At 41.8% G+C, this 27,792-nt stretch overlaps 1 protein-coding gene across 2 annotated transcripts in view; it reads right to left on the minus strand.

The window, feature by feature from the left end:
* The window catches only part of FRAS1 (Fraser extracellular matrix complex subunit 1), a 439,997-nt gene that overhangs the window by 161,635 nt on the left and 250,570 nt on the right, over positions 1-27,792 (minus strand). For both annotated transcript variants that reach the window (XM_079772302.1, XM_079772303.1), the window contains exons 19-22: positions 26,219-26,359; positions 22,258-22,401; positions 4,095-4,247; positions 3,569-3,715 (exon numbers count right to left, since the gene is read on the minus strand). In XM_079772302.1, coding sequence (XP_079628428.1) covers positions 3,569-3,715; positions 4,095-4,247; positions 22,258-22,401; positions 26,219-26,359 — 585 coding nt within the window. The remainder of the gene's footprint in view (positions 1-3,568; positions 3,716-4,094; positions 4,248-22,257; positions 22,402-26,218; positions 26,360-27,792) is intronic.

Here is a 27,792-nt window from a genome sequence, read left to right on the forward strand (position 1 = left end):
TTATTTTCCAGAAAAGATAAATTATAAACCCACGAATGGAAATCCCACATTCAAATTGCCTTGTGATTCAGCAACAGAATTTATACTTAGCCCGAGATCTCTGAAATGATAGATAGTCCAGAGTTTTATTTGAACCTTACTTCTTAAGGACTCAAGCCCCCTTAGTTAATGACATAGATTCAGATTTAATGTGATGTCAAGATTAAAATTAGGCATCAACTTTAAGATACAACAGACTTAAAGGTGACTTGGCTTATTGATTTGCCCAGTTGTGATTCTTAGCAGCCATTTACTTAATTTAGGCATTCAGGGATGATCTCTAAATCTGATCATACTTCCATCTTCCCTAACTGAGCAACTGACATTTCTCCATCTACTCAGCTGTTCATGCTAGAAACCTGGGAGTCTATTTTGACAGCCCCTTTTTCTCACTCCCAATCACTCACTGAATCCTATTTATTGGAACTCTCCTATGTAATTCTCAGAACTTTTTGCTTTTCTCCATATCCACACATGCCACCAATAGATCCAAGCCATCATCATCTCCTGTTGGATTGCTACCATAGTCTCCTAATTAGTTTCCCTAAATCTAATCTGACTCCCTTGCAATCTATTTTCCATGTTTCCACCAGAGTAATATTTTCATTCATATTGCTCAAGCTCCAGAGGTCAATTTCATCTATACATTTGTATTTTTCCTGAATCCTGAAAAATTAATTTCCAGCTTTCATTTCTATAAATATTGCTCCTCCATCATTCCCTTTATTCGACCCACCTATAAATCTTAACTCACATATTTGAATCCTCTCAATATAATCTCCCAAGTCTCTTGTCTTTAACTTGTACTCATTCTCCAGTCTCTTCTTCAAGAAGGCGTTCCCTGATTCTCCAGTCTAGAATCGGTCTCCCAGTTACTAGTTCTATAATGTTCTATACATTTCTTTCATGCCATATATAACAATTTTCATTTAAGTGATTATTTAACATCTGTATCCTTTAAGCTAAAAGCTTCATAAAAGTAAAGGCCAGGTTTGCTTTGTTCCTTGCAAGAATCCCAGCACCTAACTGGTTATGTATCATCTTGTAGGTGTTTAGTAAACATCTGTTACATAAATGAAAGAAGCCAGATATTTTAATTATATACACTCAAGCACTAGCATCTCTGCCTCATTCTGAAATCTTCTCTAAGTATAGGTCACAGGAAAAGTCTACAGAGTGATCATGGGAGTTTTAAATCTATGGGATATCAAAGCATGAGGCACACTGCAGGAAATTACCTCCCTGTGAAATAAAAAGAAAGAAAACCCTCTTATTTTACCTATAAGAAAAAGCAATGATTTAACATATTCATTAGAGTATGTAGATTTGTAATGAAAGGTCCCATAAAAATTCTAGATGGGAGTTTCAGATAATTTGGGAATAGTTAGAAAAGAATATTTTAAATGTTGGAAACTGACATGACAGTAAACTTTTATCCTTTTTTTGTTTGTTTTAATAGGATTTCTACATATCGTGCATCTTAATTTTGGCAAAGTGTTTGATAATGATCCCAAAGATAAACTTGTGAATGCAAAAATAAAGGGGTCTAGTAGTTGTAGGTGGTTTTGAAGATGGTTGAAATGCATACTCAAAAGTGATCAGGAAATCTTTGTAATTGGTAAAAGAAATGTCTAGTAGAGTAATATGACCAAGTCATTATTTTTTACTTGATCAATATTTTTATTAATAACTGTAATGAAAACAATGATGTCATGCTAATGATATTGAAATATGCCATATATACCTATATAGGAAACAGTAGTTAAGTTTTACCAGCTGGAAGAATAACAACTCAAACCTATTTTGCCAGTTGATGCAATAAACTAAAAGCAATCAGATAAAATAAACAAAACTATATAGTATAAGCCCTACATTTATGTTCCATAACAAATTAACACAAATAGAGGATACAAAAGGCCTTAGACAGCAATTCCTATAAAAAAGGATCTGAAAGTTTAGTTGATCAAAAGCTTATTACAAGTGTGATATGGTTACTAAGGAAATGAATACACTTTTGAGCTGAAGAGCCTAGATGTAAACTCAATGTCACCTTGAACCCCCTACTTGACAGGGAGCTGCAAAAAGAGGCCCAAATGCCAGTTCCTTGGATTGGGGTCACAGGTCAATACATAGCTGAGTTTCCTGTAATACTTCCTCAAGCCTCAGTCTGCCTCCATGCTCTTGAATCCTTCTATGCAGTCGTTCATTTCCCCTTGCCACCTCAATGTAAAACTCAGCCCCTTCACTGACTTCCAAAAAAATATAGATTCACATTGAGCATCTTGAAACGTTAAGAGGATTTGGAGGGATGCACTAGTGTCACACTGAGAAGCACAGGCTTCCACTGTTTCTGTCTGAACCATTCCTCTCTCATCTATCCCCTCATCCTTCTCCAAGGCAATCGGCAAATGTGCTTGTCTCACTCAGGGCAGTTCTGCTCATACCAGAGCCCCTTAGGCCCTCAGCTTCCATCTTCAGAGGGACGTGGGTAAGGAGCATTTCTCCAGCCTATGAGGTATTAGTCCCGTTGCAGTCACGTTGGGATGACCACATCTGGAGTAGCAGGTGCAGTTCTCTAAGGTCACTGACTTCATGGATAGTGGACAGTGAAGAAAGAGCTGAGTGAACTAGTGATTAATAACTTGCTCAAGGTAACAAAGCTAGTAAGTGGTAGGTAGGATTTGAACTCCTGACTCTAGAGCCAACTCTCCTAACCACTACTCTATAATTCCTTCAACATGGTATTTCCTGGGACATAAGATTGAAATATCAGCACTGTATTTGTTAACTTTCATTTTCAAATGAGAAAGTATAAATATATATATATATATATATATATATATATATATATATATATATATAGCAAATGACGCTTCAGTGATTGAAATAGAGTCAGCTGTCTCAGTCCATTTTTAAAAGTGTTCTGTCATCTGTGAAGGATTTCCTAATTTGTTCCCCTCAGATTTGCCCTTTCCCTAATTTATCCTAACTCTTTGTTTTGCCTGACTCAGTAATTAATCATATTTTGACTTATTTCAAAAATAAGACATCTATATAAGTAACTCTCATGCAAGACAAAATAACTACTGTTTGGGCAGAAACTAAATACTAAATACTCTGTGCAAGTCAAGCCTTGCATATTGTCAATATTCAACAAATACATGTCAAAAACAAATTGAATCCAGAGAAGTGCTTAGGTCACTGGTTGTGTGCTAGAACGATCTCTGCTCAGGATCTTGTAATTCAAATGTTGAGGGAAACAATAAAAGGAAATAGGCTATTTATTTTTTAATAAAATAACCATGGAACAGAGAGATTAAATAAATGACTGACCCAAGATCACACATCTGGTACTGGCAGAGAAGAGCCCCAGCCCAGCACTTCGAATTAGGATGATATCTGATTAAATCTGCTAATGGCATCCATATGCCTTTTTAGATTAATTTTCTTCCTCTTATAAAAACAAAGGCTACAGGTAAGAAAAAGGAAGCAAAAGGAAAGGAGAGAAAGCTCATTTTTAAAAACCTACGTTGACAAGAATGGCTGTCATCGAGATAGTGCCCTGGGAAGCAGGTGGTGCTGCAGGTGCCAAGGTGGGACAGAACGAGGTCGGTGTCACATGAGGAGCAGGAGAAGGGTCCTCTGCCCTGGCAGGTTCTACAGGAGGAGTGACATTCTGCAGAGACACAAAGAGAACCTATGAAGCCAGACTCCTTTCCAAAGTAGTAGCCCAAGAACTGTTCATAAAAGCCCAATGCTGGGGTGGGTGTGGGAAGGAGGGGGTCAATGGGGGGGAAAGAGGGACATCTGTAATATTTTCAACAATAAGGATACATTTTTTAAAAAGTCCCAATGCTGAGAGCATTAGCTGGTCTGATTTATTCTCACAGTGTGCTCCCTTTGCTCCTCTTCCTACTCCTCCCTCCCCCTCCCCTCCTGTTCTCTCTCTCTGTCTCTCTCTCTCTCTCCCCCGCCCCCCTCCAAGTCTTCTCAGCTATTACCCGAAAGAGAAGCTCAACGGGTGCCACCAGCTCCTGTGTCCAGCACTTACTTACTTTTACAAGCTCCTTTCTCTGCGTAATATCCAGAAGGGCAATCAGGAACACAGTGGTCCCCCAGCAGCAGGTACTGGGTGTTCTGGCACCTCAGGCAGATGCTCCCGGTGTTGTGGAGATCAGCTGCACATTGCTGGCACAGAGGATGGCAGTCTGGAGAGGGCAAGGGAGCACAGAGAAAGCAGATGATGGAAGCACCAAGACTCATCACTACACCAAAGGGCAGATGGAACTGCAATTACCACCGTTGCAGCACAGACAGCTTGAGCGCCCAAAGGCAGTATCTGGCAGTAAAGCAGAAGTGAGGGATCTGCACAAATTGCGTGTTCGAGGTTTTTAGCAAATGGCCATCCCAGCACAGCAACTGAGTTTTCATCCCTTTCCAATTGAACGACCTTCAAGTTCTAGGGCAGCATGTGATAGATACTTGCGAGGGGTATACAGAGAACTGTCAGACTCACAGAAACAGTGTCATCGATACCATCACCATTTCCCCAAGAGCTCCGAGAACTCGAGGACAGCATGCTCCCCCTTCCCCGTGCTTCTGAGCTGTGCTCAGCGCCCTCCCAGATTCGGTCTTCCAGAGGCAGTATACCAGTCTCGGGCATTTTGGTACGGAGGGATTGGAGTTAGTAAATCATTGGGTTCAGTTATTTGAAAACTTTAATTTTTAACTAAAGGAAAATTTATGACAAAGAGTTATGAGTTGAAAATTCATTTTCATGACGCGAAACATAGCTCTCAGAAGCTCTGTTGTACCAGTTATGATTGAAGCTATAAGACAAATTATCTGGTATGGCGAGCGCTGCCTCTTGTTCTCGCCCATATAATAGACACCCTTTAATTAAAGAACTTGATTGTGTTCATCTCCCATTTAGGTGAAAACATCTGTCCTGATAATTACCCTTTACAATCCCATTTACCATGCTCCATTCCAAAGGAGGAAGAAAATACACAAATCCATAATTACCCACCAAAATAAAAGAGGAGTAAAAGACCTAGGAAAAAGAAGAGAGAGCTCTGGTTATAGAGACTTTCCATCTTCCCCGTTAGGATTCAAAGCACTGTTTGTACTTGATAATGTCTCACGCAGGGACCAGATATGTCTTGTTTCATCTCAAAGTCTTGTAGATATAGATTGGGATTTCTACTGATGTTTAGACTAAAAACAATCCTGTCATCGAAACAGATTGCTGACACCAAACTCTGTTAAAACATGTCTTTCTCTCTATACCTTCAGTGATACATTTTCTTAACTGCTGATCATCCGAGATGTGTTCCCTGTGCAAGAAGCAGATTTGAGTCCCATACCAGCGCCCACTCATCTGCATGAGAAGCTGTGCTAGCGACTGGAGCAGTTAAAGCAAGAGTCCTCCTCAAAAATGCTGACCCTCCTGAAGCAAGGCAAACTAACAGCCCCTGACCTTTCTCTGAACTTTGGGAGTTTCAAGTTACAGGCAGCCTTTGCTAGTATTAGGAACAATTCTGAATATCCTAAGAGCCAAATTAAGCCTCATGACAGCCCTTCAGAGATTCATAAAGGAAATTATGACTGTATGGAGAGAAATATGATAAGGAGGCAATTTTCCTTGATTTAATGTATGGTTTCCACACAATGCCAACCTTTTATAAATCTTTTTTCCTGTGCCCTACTCACAGTACCCTGAGCACAATCCTACATGTACAAAGGGGAGACTCAAAAAAGCTTTAAAAGTTGCTGGAGCAAATAGAAGACTGTGCTTTGTGGTTACCTAAATGCGTGGATACATGTTCGGATCGGGCACATTACTGACTCAAGGTGCGATTATTTGAAAGGTCATGGCCTCTTCCTCTTTAAAGCAAGTACTTGCAGGGAGTTCTGGGCTCAGGCATGCATCCACAAGATCTGCAGGTGTGCAGAGATCTAAACACTAGTTGCAACTAACTGCAGCTTTCTCTAGCGTGCAATTAGAGAAATGAAAAAGAGTAATCACTCAGGGGATGCTTTGAAGAGAAAGTAAGCAAGTCTCGGGAGTATTTTGTGGGCACAATAAATAAATATTTACGGATTTGTCTTATCTTAAGGATCTCTAGACGCTGTTAAAAAAAAGGAGCATAATGTGTAGTATTATTTTAAAGGAAGATAGAGCTGGGTTATGGATGCTCCTTCACACCGCATGGCAGCTGCTTTTAAACCTTTATTACTCTTCTCTAGTCACCACCCCCACCTGCCCACCTCCTCCCTTCCCAGGTTATTTCATCTTCTACTTATTTCAGCCCTTCAAGCATGAGCACCTTCAGTTCCTCCCTGTCAACCTCAGCACATGTGTATTTACCCATTTTTATTTCAATCTTTCTCTCACAGAACGAAATGGCTAATTCTTCCACCTACATTCTTTTTTGTTGTTGTTAGTCCTCACCCGAGGATATTTTTTCATTGATTTTTAGAGAAAGTAGAAGGAAAGGGAAGAGACACACAGAGAGAAACATCAATGTGAGAGAAATACATCGATTGGTTGCCTCCTACACAAGCCCCAGATGGGGCTGTGGATCAAGGCTGCAACCGAGGCGCATGCCCTTGACTGGAATCGAACCCGGGACCCTTCAGTCCTCAGGCTGACGCCATTGAGTCAAACTGGCTAGGCTTGACCAATTTTTAACATTATTTGAAATTCAGCATTATTTCATACTTTCCTTCATCTCTATTTACTTTCCTTGACCTCAACTTCCAAATCTCACGCCTCTGCTTCTCTCCATGGTTTCATGTTAAGTCTTAAGACACATCACTTGCATGATGGAATGAGTACCCAGAGGCAAAGAGAAACCAATAACTGACAACTGAAAATATAAAACAATCAACTGCAGGCTGCTCAAACCATCACATTAACCCAAGTTGGGTTATAGTTTTATCTCACGCACATAACTACCCGAGTCTGGAAAGTTGAACTCTCTGTTTTGGTTCACTACCTGTATTCATTCGTTATCCATTCATCCACAATTTAAAAAGTCTTCTAAACACCCAATCCCATGAATCGATTCATTCCAAAACAACAATGTGAGTGGGTCCCCTGGTAATACACTCATGCAAACCTCCATTCCCAACGCTATCATATACAAGTCCCCAACAGAAGAGCACTTAAGTAAATATGCTCCAAAGTCGATCTGAAAGTTGACTGACTTTTATTAAACCAACCAGAAAAGAAAAAATAAATTCCTAAAACCCAAGAAACACCTTTGTCTTAAGAAGCTTGACATCAAAATCGCTTTGTAGTGGAGAGTATCTTGGGAGAGCTCAAAATGAGTGATGATGTGCAGGGAAAAAAGCCAAAAATCAGAGCAACAAGGGCTTGAGGATTAATACCAGTGTTCTGACTTGTAATCAGAGAAGTATAGTTCCCGAGGGCAGCCTACAGAACTCAGGCACGGCAGGCTGAAGTGGCCAGTCCCACCGGGCACCACCATCAGCAAGCTTCAGGCTCAAGCCCAGGGCACCACTGTGACCTTCTTCCCAGGACAGGGGCTGAGTGGGACTCGAATGGGGATCTTGAGGTTTTATTTTTCTGACTACAAAGTGAACTATGATTGTAAATATTAAGAACATTTTTACAAATTTTAAATAAGCATAAAAATCACCCTATGTAGGCCTTTCAGATGAAATACTAACATTGACATTTTTCTTAGTTTTCTATACAATTAGATATATACATTTTAAATAAATTAGATGATATTAAACATTGTCATGCAATATCTTTATTTTTACTCAATACCATCAACATTTACATGTGTCATTAAACACTTTGTAAACATAATTGTTAGGGGCTCCATGATATTCAATAAAGCAATGATAACACCTTTGTATGTTTTATATTATAGTTGACTCTTCAACAACACAGGGGGTTAAGGGTACCAACCCTGTGTGCAGTAAAAATAAATTTATATAATTATTACTTCCCTAAAACGTAATTACAGTCATCCCTTGGTATCTGTGGAGGGTTGTGTCCAGGACCTCCTGTGGATACTGAGGATGCTCAGTCCCTTATATAAAATAGTGTAGAACAATGTATACAGTTGGCCCTCTATATTGTTAGATTCTTAACCATGGATCAAAAATACTATTTTCCCCTGGCCGTTGTGGCTCAGTGGATTGAGCATCATCCCATGCAACAAGAGGCCACCAGTTGGATTCCCAGTCAGGGCACATGCCCAGGTTGTGGGCTTGATCCCCAGTAGTGGGTGTGCAAGAGGCAGCCCATTGATGTTTCTCACATTGATGTTTCTATCTTTTTTTCCCTTTCCCTTCCTCTCTCTCTAAAAAAAAAAATCAATAAAAACATATTTTAAAAATATTATTTTTGATATGCGGTGGTTCAATCTGTGAAACCCAGAGACATAGAGGATTGACTGTGTATTTACTGAAAAAATATCCATATATAAGTGGACTTAGATGGTTCTAAAATCATGTTCAAGGGTCAACTGTATTTCCTAAAAGACAATGTCAAAAGAGTACAATTCATATTATTATTATAGCTGACATTTATTGAGCTCTGAATGTATATCAAGCACTATGCGAATTATTATAAATACATAATCACCTTAAGGAGATGAAGTAGGCATTGTTATTATCACTATTTGAAAGACAAAGAAACTGAGACTTAGAAGTTAAATCTTTTGCTTGCACACACCATATCCACACTGACTCCAGAGCATACACTTTTAACCACTAAAGACATGAAAAAATGTAAAATACTTAATAAGTATTAAAATTTTCTTTCCAGAAAGCTTGTATCAATTTACATCTCAAAGAGCCATTCATGAGACCGTTTCATTATAACTTTGCCTGCACTGAGATTTTTAAAATAGTAAAACAATCTTGGCTAATTTGGCTGGTGAAAACTGGTATTACATCATGAGATTAAACACTTTAAAAATATTTTCTTTCAAACAACAAAAATGTTTAACATCTAGTGTACTCATAGAGCTTTCAGTATGGTGAACAGTGACCCTGGATGTATAAAATATGTAAAACCAAACAACAATCTGAAATATCAACCAGCGAGCTCTCTCCTCATTCACTGTAACCACCCCCCATTGGGCCAGTAAGAAAGGTATCAGAATCAGGCCTATGAAGATACCAAATTCAAAGAGCCCAGCACAGGCGAAAGAAGAAAAAACAGACTTGAATGTGCACTGGAGCTAACAGACCCAGTCCTCTCCCCACCAACATAACCCCTATACGCTCCACCTTTGTTCCCCAGCCTAGAAAAACCCTTCACTCTGGAGAGGAAGAAGAAGCAGAGAGACCATCTGCTTTGCCCCTGCCCTACCCCCTTGCAGAATAGGTTGGTGGCAGCCCAGTGGAATATCTAAGAATCCAAGAGTAGAGTGGACTTGGGCTGTGCTTCTTGCCTTAAATAGGACTGTCTCCAAATGGAGTCCTGTGTCACAGGGCAAGGGAGACGGTGGCACAGCAGGACAAGCAAGAAGACACTGAGACACAGGACTGCCAGGAGACTGTTCCATAAAATACTAACGGGACAATGAAAGCCTATAAAAGGGGTATCACTCAGTCCAGAAGGCTTGCTAGAGGCGGCCGAGACAGGAACACTGTGTGTGGCTCAGCCGCAGGAGCCATACAGGACCTGGGTGGGTCAGTTTTGGAATAGCCTGTAAGTCATGAAAAAGGGTATAGATTTTATCCTATAGGCAACTGGGGTTCAGTTTATGAGTGTGTTTGTCTTTTACCAGTCTATTTACTGAGCTATCTGCTTTTAATACAGATGTGAATGGGAAATTATTGTGTGAAAGGTAATTAATGATGGGAGAAGACATTAGAACTACTATTAGAAAACCAACAATCCAAGAAAACATCCAGCAGCTCTCAATACGAAACTGGGGGCGGGGGGACCTCTCCTGTTCTCTCCATTAGGAATATAGAAGGCCCTTCTCGGTCAATAACATCCCACAGCTGAATTACTCTCAAGGGGCTTATGCTAGCTTAGGTATATTAAGAATATTAAGAATACTAGAACATAGGTACATGAAAACTATCATGACCAGGCATGGAAATCTGGGGTGTCCCTTAGGAAAAAAAGAATAACATAAACATATCACTGGTCTGTGTCCCAGATAATGACCGGGGAAAATCTTTTCACAAATTGCCAGTTTCTAAAGCACCTTTAAAAATGAAAACGGAGTAGAATTTGGCCACATCAGTTGTACCTAGAAAGCGGCCCCTTCCTATTTGTTGAATGAAAGAAAAAAATTATTGGAGTAATAACACTAGGAAATTGGGAACTTGGAGGCCCTGGAAAAAGGTTTTCAAAAGCTACTTCAGGCGAAGAGGGAAGGGCGCTACTCCTCGGCTGTGCATGTGACAACATACAACTGCCTTGTCAGCACCATTGGAGATAATGAAGAGAAATATCTCCGTGGTCGGTCAAATGCATCAATTATATAATCTAAACATAATTAAGAGGTGGTAGGAGCCATCTCCAGGCACTGCAGGAGGTAATGCTGTGTCCTGGGGAACTGCTAACGCCCCAGTCGCTTCAGGCACAGTAAAATCTGTGGGCACATTTTCTAAAAACTAAGCTGATTTGGAGGCAAGTCTTGAATTCTTCTTGGTAGGCGTTGACCATCTGACAAATTCTAATTCATATTCTTGCTGGACCCACACTGGAGGAGCACAGCTGTCAGAAAGTGTGTCCCGCATTTGGCAGTATTCCCGGAGAGGCCAACAAACCACAGAGTGCATTTCCCCAGAATCACCTTCCACGCCCATTCCTCCCCACAGGTGATATTTGGAACAGTTTCACAGGATACATGAGAGGAAGTGTATACTGTCACCGCTTAATCTGAACCAGGACTGCGGTTGCTAAAATAGGGGAGCTGAGTGTCCAACCTGCCAACCCAGCAGCCTCTGCAAGATTAACATTCCATCCTAAAAGCCCCATCTGTGCAGTAAGGCATTTGCCTCTCACCCCCCTGTCTATAATCAAAAGAGGAGGCTAACCTCAAATGTGTCTAAATGGTGAGTGGATATCCATTAAATGCCTAAAAACAGTGCCATTCCGGAGGCTGTCGCTCCCGTTGCTACTCAGTAAGTAAATCCTTATTTGTCACTATTTCAATTACAGTGAAAAGTCTTTAAATATAAAACTCATTAAGGGTGACAAGGGAAGACAAGAGGCGCAGGATACATTTATGGATGGCCTGTTTCAGCTTCCTGGTGTAACATAAGCATGTGGTGGGAATGGGGGAGGGCAGATGGAATTCCAGTTGTTTATCTATGTGCCTGTTCGCTAACAAACCCAGGGAATTAGCACTTTAAACAAACAAATTAATGAACACATTACAAGGAAGCCTGGGAATGGAGTATTAGCTTGAGCTGAAATGAATACATTTCTTGTTTTTGAGCAAGCAAAGGATTCTATTCATTTTCTAAATATGCACAGCATGCAGATGTGCTAAAAACTGAAATAGCTAAAAAATTAAGATTTTGATTCAGCAGCTGCAAAACCCTGTAATATGCCACCCTGCAGCTGTGAGGAAATGACATGTGGTCATCGCTGTGTGGTTCTTTCTTCACATCACAAAGGCTCTGCTTCGAGGATCAGTGAGGATTACCCACAATCATGATGGATGGAAGCACACGGCAGTGAAATGACTTATTTCACATCTTTGGAACAAAGCCAAAAAAGCTTGAAGATATTAAAGTAAATGTGTACTGTCGAAGCAATGGCTTTGGATGTTGGTTTTATGGGGCAGTGACTGCTTAGCTAATAAATAATGACCTATAAAGACAAATTTAGACACACAGTGAGATTTTTAATAATCACCTGTCAGTCGATTAGGTTCTTAATGCAACCACGTTAAATGTGTTTGAAAGCGGTTACAATAATCAGCACTCATAGCTATTCCTCATCAGGAGAAAAAGAAATGATTTCATACCAAAACTCAGGGCCCATAAAGTGTGCATGGAATTTGAATTCTGATGCCACTTTTAAAACCAAAAGGTGTTACTCATGAGATAACTACAGATGGATTCCAGGAAAGAACCACGATGGCAGAGTAGAAAGAAGCATCCTCTCTTCCCCTTTGGATCATGACTTTGGTCCTAGCCCATCCCTGAGCTCTTATGAATCATGTGTTCTTTTTGTTAGAGGCTCTGGATTAGTACAAAGACCATAAAACAAAACAAAACTTCCCCCTTTTTCAGGTTCTGTGGCTATTGTTTCACCCTGAAAAGAATCACACATCCCTACCCCATAAAAAAAACATAACCCACTACAATAGACTGACCTGTGGGTTCTACCTCTACCCAGTGTGAACAAACTCACAAACATGTTGAGAAGGCTGCAGTAAGACCTGAGGAGTCAGTTTGAAAAAGGAGGGGGCAAGATGCACTCTCAGATATACGAGCAAAGCTCTTGCCTCATTTTTGGTGCCAGTTCTTGCTGCCAACAAGGAGACATGAGCCCCACTCCTGGCCATGTAACTAGCCTCCCATCAGTTTATATTTTACTCTCAGTTTACATCCACGATAGAAAAACATCCACTTCTATTAACATTCTTGGAACATCAATTGGGTGTGAGGTACTATGGAAGTTACTGTGGGAGACAGAGGAGTAAGCCAGGCTCAGAACATTCCTTTGAGATGCCCATGACAAGGTCTAATGTCAGAACAAAGCCACACCTAAAATGCAATAGGTGTCAAAGGAGGACCAGAGAATATTTATCTAACGGGAGTAAGACGGACTTAAACTTGTATGCTTATTTGATGTTTGTAAATGGTGCTGGCTGAGACATCCTAGTTCCATGGTCGGCAAACTGCGGCTCGCGAGCCACATGCGGCTCTTTGGCCCCTTGAGTGTGGCTCTTCCACAAAATACCACGGCCTTGGGCAAGTCTATTTGAAGAAGTGGCGTTAGAAGAAGTTTAAGTTTTAAAAATTTGGCTCTCAAAAGAAATTTCAATCGTTGTACTGTTGATATTTGGCTCTGTTGACTAATGAGTTTGCTGACCACTGTCCTAGTTAGAAGGCAAGAACAACCTGCACAGGCACACAGGAGGGACAGTGGGGAGTGGGGAGCACCCAGCAGAGACAGAGCTTCAGATATTCACTCAGGAACCAAGGGAGACCAGGGGGGCTTAAAACTCAGGGTGACAAATGTATACTTAATGTGTGGGCAATGGGAAACAATCAACAAGTTCCCACCATCAAAGTGTTTTCTAAGCCAAAGCAGATCTTCCAAAAGAGTAACCCTTTCTTAGGAAGGAGTGGTGAGAACTTCAGTGGGGCAGAGCCTTCAGGAGAAAGATGAGCTTAGGTTTCTCTCTATTAGCAGAGAAAGGGGAATACATTTAAGAGGCATTGGGAAAGGAGAGTTTGCAGGATATGCAGTGATTAGAATGTGGGTAGGGGTTGGGGGGAAGATGTAACTCAACTGTTTTGAATTGCGCTGACTGAAAAAATCAGCAGCAGGTGGACAAGAAATACAAAGAAAGAAAAGGACCTTGTGGCTGGGTGGATTGGGGAAAGGAAGATGGGGTGGGTTTTCTTTGAAGTTTTTTGAGTATGATATTGCTGTGGATCAGTTGTCCGGCAAGTAGATAAAAATGAGGGCCTGCAGATGATCATCATGTGTGTACCTGGGACAGATTCTAAGGGGGAAACAGAAAATGAGGGTCTCATTAAGGTTGTGAAAGACACTAAGGTCCTAGAAGAAAGGGGATGGGAGGAAGAAGAGAGAGAAAGAGGGAGATGAAATGAGTAACCAGAAGAGGAAATAACTGACTGGAAAGACCAGCTTATGGAGGTGATGGGGCAGATAGGTTCTGGGTCACAGATGAGGGGCCCCATGGGCCAGGATGAGGGAGCTCCTTTCTCAAAGGAAGAAGTGAGGAGCCCCAGATGGGTGGCTCAATTGGTTGGAGTGTCATTCCATACACCTAAAGGTTATGGGTTTGATTCCTGGTCAGGGCACATACCTAGGTTGTGGGTTTGATCCCCTGTCAGGGCGTTTACAGAAGACAACTGATTCATGTTTCTCTCACACATTGATGTTTCTCTCTCTTTCTCTAAAAACAACAACAACAACAAACAAATCCAAAAGAAGAAGAAGGAGGGAGAGGAGGAGGAGGAGGAAGAAGAGGAAGAGGAGGAGCAGGAGGAGAAATACTGAGGGAAAAGAGGCATCTAGAAGAAAATACCGGACATTTGAGCAGAAATGGTGACTTTATTTTTGTTGTTTTAATCAGATTATGTTAATATCCTGAACAATAAAGAAAGCAAAGATGCAAACTGATCTGAGTAAAATGTGAGTTGAGAAGGAGTGGAGGGTGCATAGGGAAAGGGCATGGTGGGCAAGATGACGAAACATCCAAAAGAGCTGTAAAGAGTATGACTGCCCTGCCGAGAAGCAGAGAAGGTTGCATTGGAACTAGATCAGGTGATGAAGGCTGATGACACAGTGACCCACATGTGTCCTCTGAAGTGGCACCGCTTCAAAGCCTAGCGCTAAGGCTCACTAGCTGTGAAACATTGGTAAATTGACTAATGCTGCCAATCTCAGTCTCTTGGGCTATAGAATGGAGATACTATTAATCATAGGACCAACCTCCTGGGGTTGCAGTCAGGACTAAATGAGATCATGTATGTGAGGAGCTGGAACATAGTAAGTGCTCAATAAACATTATCTGCAATAGATCTTATCAGAACTGACAGTGATAGTGATGATCATGCATCCATCTAAGTCACTATTTTACCCATTAAAACCACAGAGATTTACATATAGGAAAGTAGGTAAATATAGCCTCTGCAGTTTCGCTCTCTGTAGTACTGAAAGAATTACTTAGGAATCTAAATTCAGCTGTGTTCTTTAAGCACAGACCCTCAAAGGCCTTCTCTGCAATGCAAGCCCTGACCTGCAGTTCTTAAGAAGATAACAGCAATCCTGACTTCATTGGGAGCTCTGCCAAGTTGAGCGTTTATAAGCTAAGATCTTTCTGTCATTACCAAAGCTAGGAAAGACTGTTTAGTAAAAGTCACATGAAGAAGAAAATACAAGTTCTTTTTAATTTAGGAAGGCCCAATTTAATCATGTCATGTTCTTTTATTCTGAAAGGGAAAGTTCAAAGGAAAAAATGCCTTGAATTATTCGATCATCCTTCAGCAGACAGGGTGGTCTCTTAAATAAAACACAAATCAGGAGAACAAGGAAGAGAGAGTCATTGAAAGTCCTGGAGAGAGAGATTGGATATGCAATTCAGAGTTCAAGCAAAGGAGATAGGGTGACAAAATGAGAAATAAGAAAAGAGAGTGCATTGCAAAAAAGAAGAAGAAGAAGAAGAAGAAGAAGATAAGGAAAATAAGCAAGTGTTAAAAGAAATAGAAGACACAAGAAGATTGAAAAAAATATATAGATAGAAGAATAGGACCAGTTGGAATAAAGTAGGAGGTGAAAAAGAAGATATAAGAATCAAATAAGTGAGTCACACTAGGGAGAAAGATCCTTGCTATAATTACCTTATGATGCATTAGAAGGTGATTACACTAGACATTAGTTCCCTGAGCATTTAAAACAGAGTTCTTGCAACTTTTCCCAACAGTGCTTCTCCAAGCCATCTTCATACCAGTCTGTATCAACCCATCTTTTAATCCACCAATCAAAAAATCGTTCTTAAGTCTCTATAGTGTGAAATCACAAATTTCTGTTGTGTGGAACTCTCTAGTTCAAATCTTGGTTCTATCTTCCAACTTCTGTCATTTTGAGAAAGTTACTCAACCTTTCCGTATGTCAGTTTCTTCATATATAAAATGGAGATCAAATTAGTACCTATCTTGGAGGATTATTGCTACTATTAAATGGGAAAATGCATGCAAAGCGATTAACGCAGTGCTTGTTACATAATGAGCCCTCAGAACAGTCACCTATTATTAGACACCGGGAAGCAATCCCTGACAGAAACAGGAGGTCGTCAATGACAAGTGCAAGGTAAGTGGTAGAAATGATCAGCACACCAGGAATTACAATGTGGGAGAGACCAGGAGGAAGCTGGTACTCTTAGGGAAGGAATCTGAGCCAGGCCCTGAGAGATGGATGGGTAGGATTTTGAATCAGAATGAGGCAGTAACTGCTACACATTTGTAGTCTTCCAGTTCCAGCCCCCGGAGCAGCTACAGCAAGATATAGGGCAGTGCCAACCCGCCTCCCCCGCACGTAGAATTGTAAAACAGAATTGGCTCTCACCTCTCTGGCTTCAAGTCACTGTGTCTGGAAGCAGAGACCTGGCACACTGGCTGGCACAGGGCTCCTTCCCAGGACCTTAATTACGTTCAACTTGAGCTGGCTTTTTTTGTGGGTTTTTTTTTCCATTACTTAGTATTGTAGTTATGGCAGCTGATTCCAAAATAAGGATTTGTTGCTCTTTTAATCTGCATTTCAACTTTTGCACCACTTTTTTTAGGGCTCTCTTTCAGAAATGATGAAAATAAATGGAGAAAATCATGGAAAGGGCTCAAAAGGCTTTTTTTTTTTATGATTTGGAAGAAAAATGTTAACAGGTTTTCTCACCAGTCAACAAATGGCTTCACGCAGGTTCAGAGAGCAAACATTTCTCAGACCCAACACTGGAGGATCATTACTGATTACTCCTCAGTGCTCTTTGGCAGGCAAAAGAGTCTCCTCTGTAAATCCTCTGCTTGCCCACCAAGGAGAAGGAGGGAAAGGAGAGAAGGAGGGAGGGAGGGAAGGAAGTACACAATTTGAGGACTAGTTCATTATTTCATTTTACCTTTAGGGAGTGCCAACAAATTGTTCAACATGTTAACATCACTTAGGGATTTCCAAAGATTTTTCTGCAAAACACTGGTTAACTCTGTGAGAGGCTATAATAAATGAAGGGAGGGATATGCAATTAAATGTTTGGGAAATAATGTCCAGCCTCCTTCATCTTAGAGATTCACAGTTCACATCTGTTTATTTAAGGTTCTGAGATACCCTGCAATAAAGAAATTTGCTTAAGTTATTCAACTCAGAGGTTCCCAAATTTATGTAGCCAGGAATCTGTTTTGCACATAACACCTACTAACCATTGCCTAGGACTTGAGTACCATGGATTACAATATGAAAATGCCCAGAGTAGTAGTTCTTTACTGACATGTCTCCTTTTGCTTACTGGCTCAGATTTATGAAGGAAGTGAATCAGTATTTAAAAAATTACTGCATAAGCAAACAAAATTTTAATCCCCCAGGATTCCACCACCCTAATAAATCAGCTGTTTATAAATTTCCATTTGTCCTCTCTACAGTATTAGTCTCAGTGTTATCTCCTTTTCTACATAAGAACTCAAAGTATAGCCATTCCATTAGGCCATGCCTCAAAGTCCAAGACTCTTCTATTTTGCTCTTGCATTTGCATATTTCTCACTCATGCTTTCTTTTTAATTTCTATCGTCTTCTATAAGTAGGAGAAAATATTTAGCTGAAAAAAAAACAGAAGGAGGAAGCACCTAAGACTTGGGAATTTTTGGATAATGTTGCTGAGATGTGTGCAAAATTCTAAGAAAAAAATCTATGAAGAAAAAACCTGGCTTTCCGCAATGCTTATCCATGTCTGCTGTAATCTTATCCGCTCCTGCCTCTCACCCCAGTGCATTTATCTCTATTGAAAACCTTCAGTCCTGGTCTACTAGTAAATCTCACCAACTGTATATTTGCTTTAATAGACTTAAAGGGAAAAAATTTCCCCACACATATGACATCTCTGTATGTGATAACCACATTAAGGTTATTGGACCTGTTCCCAGGATATGTTTATTCTTGTCTGTGTGATAGATTAGATGTAATTTTCTTTCTTAAACAGCCAAGTGCAATTAAGAGGTCTGTGATGATGATCAGAGGTGCAGCTCAGATAGATATAAATCCTGTGAGTAAATCCCACCACCGTGCAAATCTCACACGTGATAGAGGGAGCAGACAGGCCCTTCCCTGGGGTGTTCACTGTGCCAGAACTCCCCAAGGATGATGAAAATACATTCCCTGGATGGCACTGCCTGGGGAGGATTTTCTTCTGCTTTGCTGATCATCACCAGACTCTTCCTAACAACTTCCTGAGTTTAGATAAAAGTCATTGAAATGTTCCATGAGGTTAACTCTGACCTGACTAAAGCAAGACTTCAGTTAAAAGAAAGAAACATTCTAGCACCTTAGGTTCAGGGTAAAAGAAAGATAGCAGATGAGCTCCTGGTGGTTCCAGTAAAACACCTGTTAACTTGGGTCTTCAACCTCCTCCTGGACAGCTCTCCCTGGATGTCTAACAGTCACCCCATATTCAACGTGTCTAAATTCAAACATCTTATCTTCCTATTCTGGCCTCTGGTAGATGGTACTCTCATTCCTTGAATTTACTTGATCAGAAATCGGGAAATCATCCCCCAAACTCCTTCTCCTTCAGCCCCCAGGGTTAAGAGATCAGTAATTTCTGTTGCTTCTCCAGTAAGCTCCCCTTTCCACAATTCTGCTTTCCATAGTTTCAGTTAACTTTGGCCAATCCCTGTTCAAAAATATTAAATGGAAAGTTCCAGAAATAAACAATTTATGAATTTTAAATAGCATGACTTTCTGAGTAACATGATGAAATCTTGTGCCAGTCAACACCGTCTCGCCCGTTCCACACGGTCCCTTTGGGAATGTGAACCATCCTTTTGTCTAGCATATCCATGTTCTATGTTACCTGCCCCGTAGGCACTTAGTAGCCATCGGGGTTATCAGATGGACTGTTGTGGTATTGCAGTGTCTTGTGTTCAAGTAACCCGAATTTTACTGAATGATGGCTCCAAAGAGCATGAGTAGTGATGCTGGCAATTGGGATATGCCAAAGAGAAGCCTTACAGCACTTTCTTTAAATGAAAGGTATGTATTTATAAGAAAAAACATAGTATATATATATATATATATATATATATATATATATATATATATATATGTATAGTTCAGTACTATCCATGGTTTGGTACAACCCACTGGGGGTCTTAGAATGCCTCCCTCACAGATAAGGGGGGGGGGTGGGCACTGTATTAGGTTGAACCATATGAAATCGCCACTATTTGACCATTTGTGCTCATAAAACAGCAGCCTCCATAATGTCTTAAAACCTTCAAGAGATCCCCACAGCCTTGATAAGAAAGTATGTCCTCCTTACACAGAAAATACAGTGGCCTCATGAACTGGTTCTGCTTCCTTCTGCTTCAAGTCCCACCACTCCCATGCTAGGGCCTGGCATTCTACTTAACTCTTTGTTGGTGCCTGAAGAGATAATATTCTTTGGACCATTTTCTGGAATGCTCTTCCTTCTAAATCTCCAAACTCCTCTCAATATTTAAAAATCATCTCAGGGTTATGAAATGTTCTAGAAAGCCTTCTATATCCACTCTATATATACACACACACATACCCTCTGGTCTGAGTTGGAGTCCTGTCCCACAGGCTTATCTCATATCCACAGCAATATCATATTCAACACACATCCCCTTCGTTCTTACACTCTATGTTTCTTGAATGCAAGCATTATATCTTATTCATATCTGTATCCCTAGAGCCAAGCACTGTGCTTGGCATGAAGCGTGTGCTTAATAAATATTTGATTAAGCAGTAAATGAACAAATGCATTACAATGCTGCAGAGAGAAGTGGGAGTTGTTTTGGAAATGATATATATTTATTGAAAAAGTAAACTTTGAGATCAATACACTTCTCTGAAGGATCAACAATTGAAATTACTGGTCAAATTTTTTTTATACTAGACACTCATACACCTGTCTCTATTCAACAAAGGATATCCAAGCACTGGACAATGGTTATCTTATTTAAAACCAATACTCAATATACCTAATGCCAAGGACAGTCAAGGTTTGTCTCTTGACTGTTTGACAGTCAAGCTATGTTAGTGGACCTGCTCTTCTAGGGCTAGGGATTTCTAGAGTTATATAGCCTAGTCCCATGATTCTTTATTCATTGCTGGGGGTTTTTTAATCCTCTCTAGAGGGTATTTTTTTCCATTGATTTTAGAGAAAGTGGAAGGAACGGGGAAGGGGGAGAGAGAGAGGGAAACATAGATGTGAGAGAGCCATATCAATTGGTTGCTTCCTGCATGACCCCAACGTGGGTGGGGAATCTGCAACCCAGGTACATGCCCTTGATCGGAATCAAACCCGAGACCCGTCAGTTCGCAGGCCAATGCTCTAACCACTGAGCAAGCTTGCCAGGGCTATGATTCTTTATTCTAATGGAACCCTATTAACCTTAAAAAATTAATGTACTCCTAATCACTTAATTTACTCTCAAAGAGAGCTCTGGACATTGGAGAGAACAAAGCTCATTAAAAATTAAATGTTTCCAATCTCCTTATATAAACATTTATTTTTTAAATTTCCCCAGCATAAAATTTCAAGGTGCACACACTGAATAGGTTGGAAATAGAAAAGCATAATGAAGATTCTACCTTCTAACTCCTCTCTCTGACTCTCATCTTGCCTTGTTCCAATCTATCTCCCACACAGCGTGCACGTTTCCTGCCCATAACACACCATTTTAGTCAAGTCACTGACCTCTCCAAAACTCTCATGACTGTATTGCCCACAAAATTCCATCTAATTTTTTTGGCCTGAAATTCTGGGTTTTCTATTCCTCAGTTCCAACTTAAATTTCCCAACTGTTTCATCTACTATGCCTTACTACAAACCATGCTCTTCAGCCAAGTTGGATCTCACTGGCCATGAGCGGCCCACATGCTCTTCCACTGTGCCTGTCTCCTGGTGGAGCCACACTCAGAAAGTCTGCCTGACCTCCCTCTAGTAATAGCTAATGTAATCCTAGCTATTCTTCAGGAAGAATTTTAGGTCCCACCTCCTTCACAATGCCTTCCATATATTTTTCTTCTCTTTTCTCTGAACTCATACAACAACTGGTTTTTGCCCTGAATTCCAGCATTTTTGGTTGCAAATTTGCTCTTGACAGTTCAGTCTTTCTATAGGCTTTGGACCCCAATGTTTATAGCAAAGGTCATGTGCAAAAAGGAAGGAATCCCCAGGACCCTGGCACCATCGGCTATACTTGGAGCACTACCCTTGACTTGCTGTGCCCCCACCATCAAACTTGACAACTGAAATATCAATGCTATCCCAGACTGAATGTGCCTGTTCATGCTATGATCTAGACACTCAGCCATACTTCCTACTGTCCAGGGACAAGCTCTACAGCCAAGTCAATCCCTCTAGCATGCATCTGACCAGATTCTGGCTTTCTCATCTTTCCCACTTGCCCAGCGGCATCCCAGAATGCCTCTCAGGCAAGCCCTTCAGAGCTGTAACCACAGCTGCACAAGCAAATCTCTTCACATTTCTCCTAAATTGAGAAAAATGGGTCAGGAAACAAATAATGACCCACTAGCCTATAATTTACTCTTTCCAGACTATTAGCTCTTTGGGGACAGAGTCCTTGTCTTATTCAGCATTTTTTTTAAGTTGGTTTTTTTTTTTTTTTTTTTTTTTTTTTTTGTATTCTGAGCATCTGGCCGTTAGTAGACTTTCAAAGATACTTGCTACATGAATGAATGGATGACTACAAACACTGTATGGCTCCTTCATCATTATCCAAATTCCATGCTGTTCTCCTAACTTATTTCTTTTTGAGATCTGGGTTCTAAATGAGGAGGAATAATCCCAACTCCTGAGGCAACTGATTTACTTTTGGGTTAATTTCTCTAAATTTTGGTGCTGGCGCTGATGGCAAAGGTTCTCCATAGCAAGAGCCAGGAGATAGTGTAGATAAGAGGGGGACAGTCTTCAGAGAGATTGTGTTGAAAATACGTTTTGCTATTGTAAGCCAAAGTGTGCCACGTGCATAGACGATACTATTATCATGATTTCAATCTTCATTCATATGAGATTCTAAGTTCTTTCAGAAATTGCAAGAGTATTATTAGATGATTCCATTTGAATCCACTATTATTTACTAAACGTCTGCTAGGAAGCAGTGAAATAAGTTCCCAGACGTGAAATAAATGTCTCCTGAGAAAAGAGCTCTTCCTCAGCTGATAAACTGGTATAAGAGCCGTTAAAGCCTGGAATGAAGACCCACCAGCCTTTGGCATTGGTCCTGAGACTCTGAGGAAGTATCACTCACCAGCACAGTACCCCACGAGGTTGAGGAACTGCTCGTCCTTGCAGCTGGTCCTGCAGTGTCCACCATTAATAGTGACATGAGGGTGACAGGAAATGCAGTCAGATTCAGATGGGCCATGGCACTGCCTGCAGGTGGGGTGGCATTCTAGGGGGAAAAACAAGAACCAGGATGGGAATTAGCAGCTCAGCATGTAAATACATGAAATATTTTATGAACTCCACAAATTATATTCAGAACAGAACTCAAATACTGCTCATCTTTTCTTTCTTTTTCTTTTTTAAAAAATATATATTTTTTACTAATTTCAGAGAGAAGGGAGAGAGAGAGAGAAACATCAATGATGAGAATCATTGATTGGATGCCTTCTGCACCCCCCTACTGGGGATCAAGCCAGAAACCAGGCACGTGCCCTGACTGGGACCTCCTGGTTCATAGGTCGATGCTCAACCACTGAGCAACACTGGTCAGGCAACACTACTCATCTCTTGAAGATTCCTGATCAAGCCTGGTGTATCCTTAGGCCTGACCAAGAGAGTGCATTTTTGGAGTCAATGAAAATGCCATCCATGAATAGAACATGAAATCTAGAACCATAAAGATTCGAGTAATTGGCCACACATTCTAAGGGGGCAGCATGACCATCCCCATCTACGGAAATAAGGAAGTGAAGATCAAAGTGACAAAACAAAAAAAAGTGAGTGGTAAGACTCCCCTGCCCCAAAATATCCAGATTCAAAGGCAGCAAGGCGGGGAAGAGAGAGAGACTTTGTTTCTCACAAACTCCTGACAGACAAAGGGGAAACCTTGCACAGCAATGGATACTGAACCTTCTCACTAGAGTCAGATGAAACAACTTGGATGCCTGTTTTGGTAGCAATACTCCATTAAAGTACAGAGAACAGAAAAAGCCCTCTTCCTGGAGGTTATCATGAGCTGCGTTTGAAGTTCAATTCCTTAGACAAAATCATGTCAAAGCTATGTGTTCCCCAGAAAAACCACCAAATTAACAAAAGCACTACACTGGAAGAAAACCAAGTGAATCACAGTAGGTGTGGGCAATAAAGATAAGGATGGCAAGGAATAAAAGCAGGTTGCAGCTGCAGCTGCGTGCGCACTGCCAAGGCAGCAGCAGGAGTGAGCGCAGAGAAGGAGATGTGAGGATCTCTCTGCCAAGGACCAGGAGGTCTAAGCATGTCTGGTTCCAAGAGGAGGGGAGCTGGGTAGCACTTGCTGGAACTGATGACAAAGAATTCCCTTCTGGCACAGAGCTGGTGAAAAGCAAAGGCACAGATTTCAAATAAAATCACCTGCTTCTCACTTCTTCTGGCAAGAGACCAAAAGAAGATAAGGAGTTATATATATATTTTAAAAAGGCAAGCAAGCAAGAAAATGAACTGCTGATTAGAAGGCTTGCATTAAACAGCACCCCTTCTACATTCCTGAGGCTCTGAACTTTGAAAACGCCCATCCCAGAGATACTAGTGTTCTCAAGATGGTTTCCACCTGCCGAGTTGCCTCCCCACCAGAATATTTCCAGTGACCTGGTGGCCCTGGCGCTTATGGTACCATCCACCCGCTGGTTTCAAGCAGGCAGAGGCACAGGCAGAGAGGAGTTAGAGCTACTCAGACTTCACTCCCCAAACCACTTCACACACACAAACCACTGGGCTAGTGTGAAAGCGCAGGACAGACAATGGTCTTCAAGGACACCACCAATGACAAACCAGAAACACTCCCCTCTGAGCGTGATAGAGAGTTTAAAGGAAAGCAACCCATCAGGGGCCTGGGGAGATTAAAAAGGTACTTGGAAGAAGAAAATTTCAGAAGAAATATCATATTGATCTTCAATCATCTAAATCGGTGTTCACATTAAATTTCCTCTTTGGAGTTTGAGGCTAGAGGAATCTAACAAGTATTAATTTATTTTAAAAATATTTTACAAATTTACTATGTGTTTTCTGACTCTAGAAATACATGCAATACAATTTCATAACAGTGGGCTTTTTCCTATAAGCTGGTGTCAACAAGTGTATTATTAGAAATAAAACAGTCATCGTGATAGAATGTGTTTAGTCTTCTTTTCCCCCTGTAGATACAAGAAAGCACAGTGCTACAATGAGGTACTTCCATTTTAGCATTTTGTCAATTCCAATAAAATCCCTGCACTAATCTCAACTAGTAATTTCTAGACTCTGTCACTGAGACATGAAAGTGCTCTAAAAAACATATGGGACTGACCTGTCAAGGAAAAAATAAATACCTCTCTCTCCCTTTGCTTTATTTTATTTTACTAGGGGCCCAGTGCCCAGCCTGCACCCTCTCCAATCTGGGACCCCTCTGGGGATGTCTGACTGCTGGGATAGGGCCTAAACCAGCAGTGGGACATCCCTCTTGCAATCTGGGACTGCTGGCTTCTAACCACTCACCTGCCTGCCTGCCTGATCGCCCCTAACTGCCTCTGCCTGCCTGCCTAATCGCCCCTAACTGCCCTCCCCTGCCAGCCTGATCTCGCCCCCAACTGCCTCTGCCTGTCTGATCACTCCTAACTGCCCTCCCCTGCTGGCCTGATCTCGCCCTCAAGTGCCCTCCCCTGCTGGCCTGGTTGCCCCCAACTGCCCTCCCCTGCCGACCTGATCTCGCCCCCAACAGCCTTCCCCTGCCAGCCTGATCTCGCCCCCAACTGCCCTCCCCTGCTAGCCTGATCGCCCCTAACTCTCTCTGCCTCAGCCCCCACCACCATGGCTTTGTCTGGAAGGAAGTCGGACGTCTGGAAGATGGCCAGTCGACCCGGTCTAATTAGCATATTACCCTTTTAGTAGTATAGATTATATAGCATAGAATTGCTTAAATGGGGTGTGGGGAGGGGAGCCTTTTTCAGCAGGAGGAGATGCTCTTGGCAGACAAAAACACATAATCCCTATAACTAGACTGATAGCCAGCCATATGCACTATACTACCAAAACGGTCATGAAAAATTGAACCGCTTTCTTACACCTTACCTCAAACAGCTGTTGCTCTTAAAACCCCTACTCAGCGCCCACCTTAGGTTCTGCCTTCGCAGTTCACCCAGATTAGGTTCTGATTGGTCGGTTTCTATGTCAGTCAGCATCAAAAGCTCCACCTCCTAGGCAACCATTGGCTCCTCACACTTCACCCAGATTTGGTTCTGATTGGTCTGTTTCTATGCCAGTCAGCATCTCTGGGCCTATCTCTGGGCCTGATCAAAGAGGCGGAGCTGATCAGCAGCCCCCGAGGAGGCCCGGAGAGAAACAGAGGTGCGGCAGTTGGCAAAGCCGGGAGAGAGAGAGGCAACTGCTGATCAACAGCTGCCATGGAGGCTGGGGATCAGACCCTGCCTCTCTCTCTGTGGGCCTCTCTCAGATCGCGATCAGGCAGGCAGGCAGGCAGAGGCAGTTAGGGGTGATCAGGCAGCCCCCTCAGCAGTCAGTGCTGGGTCGCTGTGCTGGTGTTCAGTCGAGCCTTGGTCATTACAGACCCTGGCTCTTTATATATATAGATTTTTTTTAAAAAATCTTTATTGTTGAGAGTATTACAGATGCCCCCCCCCCCCCGCCCTGCCACCACCACCCTCCTTACCTTTGCTTTATTAGGCTGTAGCCAGGGAAAGTGGGGCTGAGAACTGCAGAGGTCACGCCAAATGCCCAATCCTACACAGATGCCTTGGAGCCTGAGTACTTTGTCTCCGGGATGCCTGCCATCACACCCATCCCTCACTATATGCACAGGGTAAGCTGGTTCTAATTCATCACTTCCTCCATGCTTCCTTAATGGAAGAACTGAATTTCTCTTGTTCCTTTTACTCCTACAATTTCAAGATAGTGATTTACAACCCAGCCCTTAGTCCCCTGGGTATGACAATGTTTCTAATTACAGTGTCTGGCCACATTATGAAGACAAAACAGGGGCACAGAGAATATGCCCTAGCATATCACACACTCACCTGTACAGCTGCCTTCCTGGTTAAAGTACCCATCCGGGCACTGGGAGAGGCACTGCCCCTCCATCAGCACATGGGAAGGCCAGCAGGCTGTGCAGTTATTCGGGCTCTGCCCTGCACATCCAAAACAGGATTGGTGACAAGCTGGAAAGACAAAGCAGAACAGACAATCAGGAAAGTCACCATATGACAAGTGTGGTGCTCTGTCTCTCCCGTCAGTATTCCTGGGTTGAAACACATTCTGCACATTCATTTCAGTTTCCCCAGGACACATCTCACATACTTCTTTCTAAAGGCCATGTCCTGCAAAGCAAGCATCTGTGGCACTCAGGTTAAATAAGGCACAAATGCCACAAAGCAGAAATAACTATTTGCAGAGTCACACATTTCTTTCTTCCCAAGTTCCCATTCTCAGAGAATGTCAAGTAAAGAACAGGAAGTCATAAAAGAAGTCTTCCTTCCCCCAGGACAGCTCCTCCACCATCACCAGACTACGGACTGCTGATCAGTCTACTCAAAAATTAAAGAGAACAGTGATGGAAGCTTTCCTCACAGATTCCCCCAAAGGTTATGTGGTGCCTGCTCTCTGATGGCGCCACACAGGTGAGAAGAACCTCAGAGGTCATGCCAAATGCCCATCACACTGCCAAAACTAGCTGCATCAACAGACGCACAATAAAATAAAATGACTGGGAGACAGAGAATAGCACAGAAAATAAGAGTGTCACATAGCCACTCTATGTGACCTTGATAAGTTATGTAATTTCTCAAGGCTCCTACTTCCTCATGTACACAATGAGAATATGAACTATACACTCTGCATGGGATGTTGTGGACACTAATTGGGTTGATGCACGTAAAGTTCTTATGCTAGTGCAAAACACAGAGTAAGGGTTTAATACATCTTAGCTATAGCTATTATCAGTAAACACTTTTACACAAGTACTCTTAGGTTTTAAAAAATGTGGAAAGCAAGGAGAAAGAAAACATCTCTGCTTGCCTACATGAGACTTTTAAGGATAAAAGGAATATTCACACCATTTCCCAAGTGTGGCCATTGTCTTGATGCTTTTTTTTTTTTTTTGTCTTGATGCTTTTTAAAAATTTTCTGTGTTTCTCATGCTTTGACATCAGGGGCCCTGGTGGTCCTGGAGAGACTGCCCCTTTCAGGGCTAGCCAGTTTCTAGAGATGGTAGGTGACTAGCCTGTGAGCATGCCTTTCATCAGCCTACTAATCAGTCCAAAGTCCATACCCCCATCACCTCGTCTGAGGATCATAACTATCCCTTGGCCCCAATCGCTCCATTGCTGGGTGCCAGACAGCCCCTACACCTGGAGCCCACTGGAATTATTCAGACTAAACAATTCTAAGCCTGTTCACCCTGCCTCACTTACTCTTTCCCAGTGAAACCAAAATAAAGGCTCTTGCCTATGTTTCCTCCTCACTCCCTCGCCTCCCAACCGGCTCAGGTGCTTCCCTGTGTGGCCCCTCCATGGAGTAATGTGCCCTCTCCTCTGGGGAATGTGACTAACAAACTGTATTTCCAATAGCAATTGTCTGCTAATCTGTGAGCCTT

This window comes from Cnephaeus nilssonii (assembly GCF_951640355.1).
Source record: "Cnephaeus nilssonii genome assembly, chromosome: 1".
NCBI lineage: Eukaryota > Metazoa > Chordata > Mammalia > Chiroptera > Vespertilionidae > Cnephaeus > Cnephaeus nilssonii.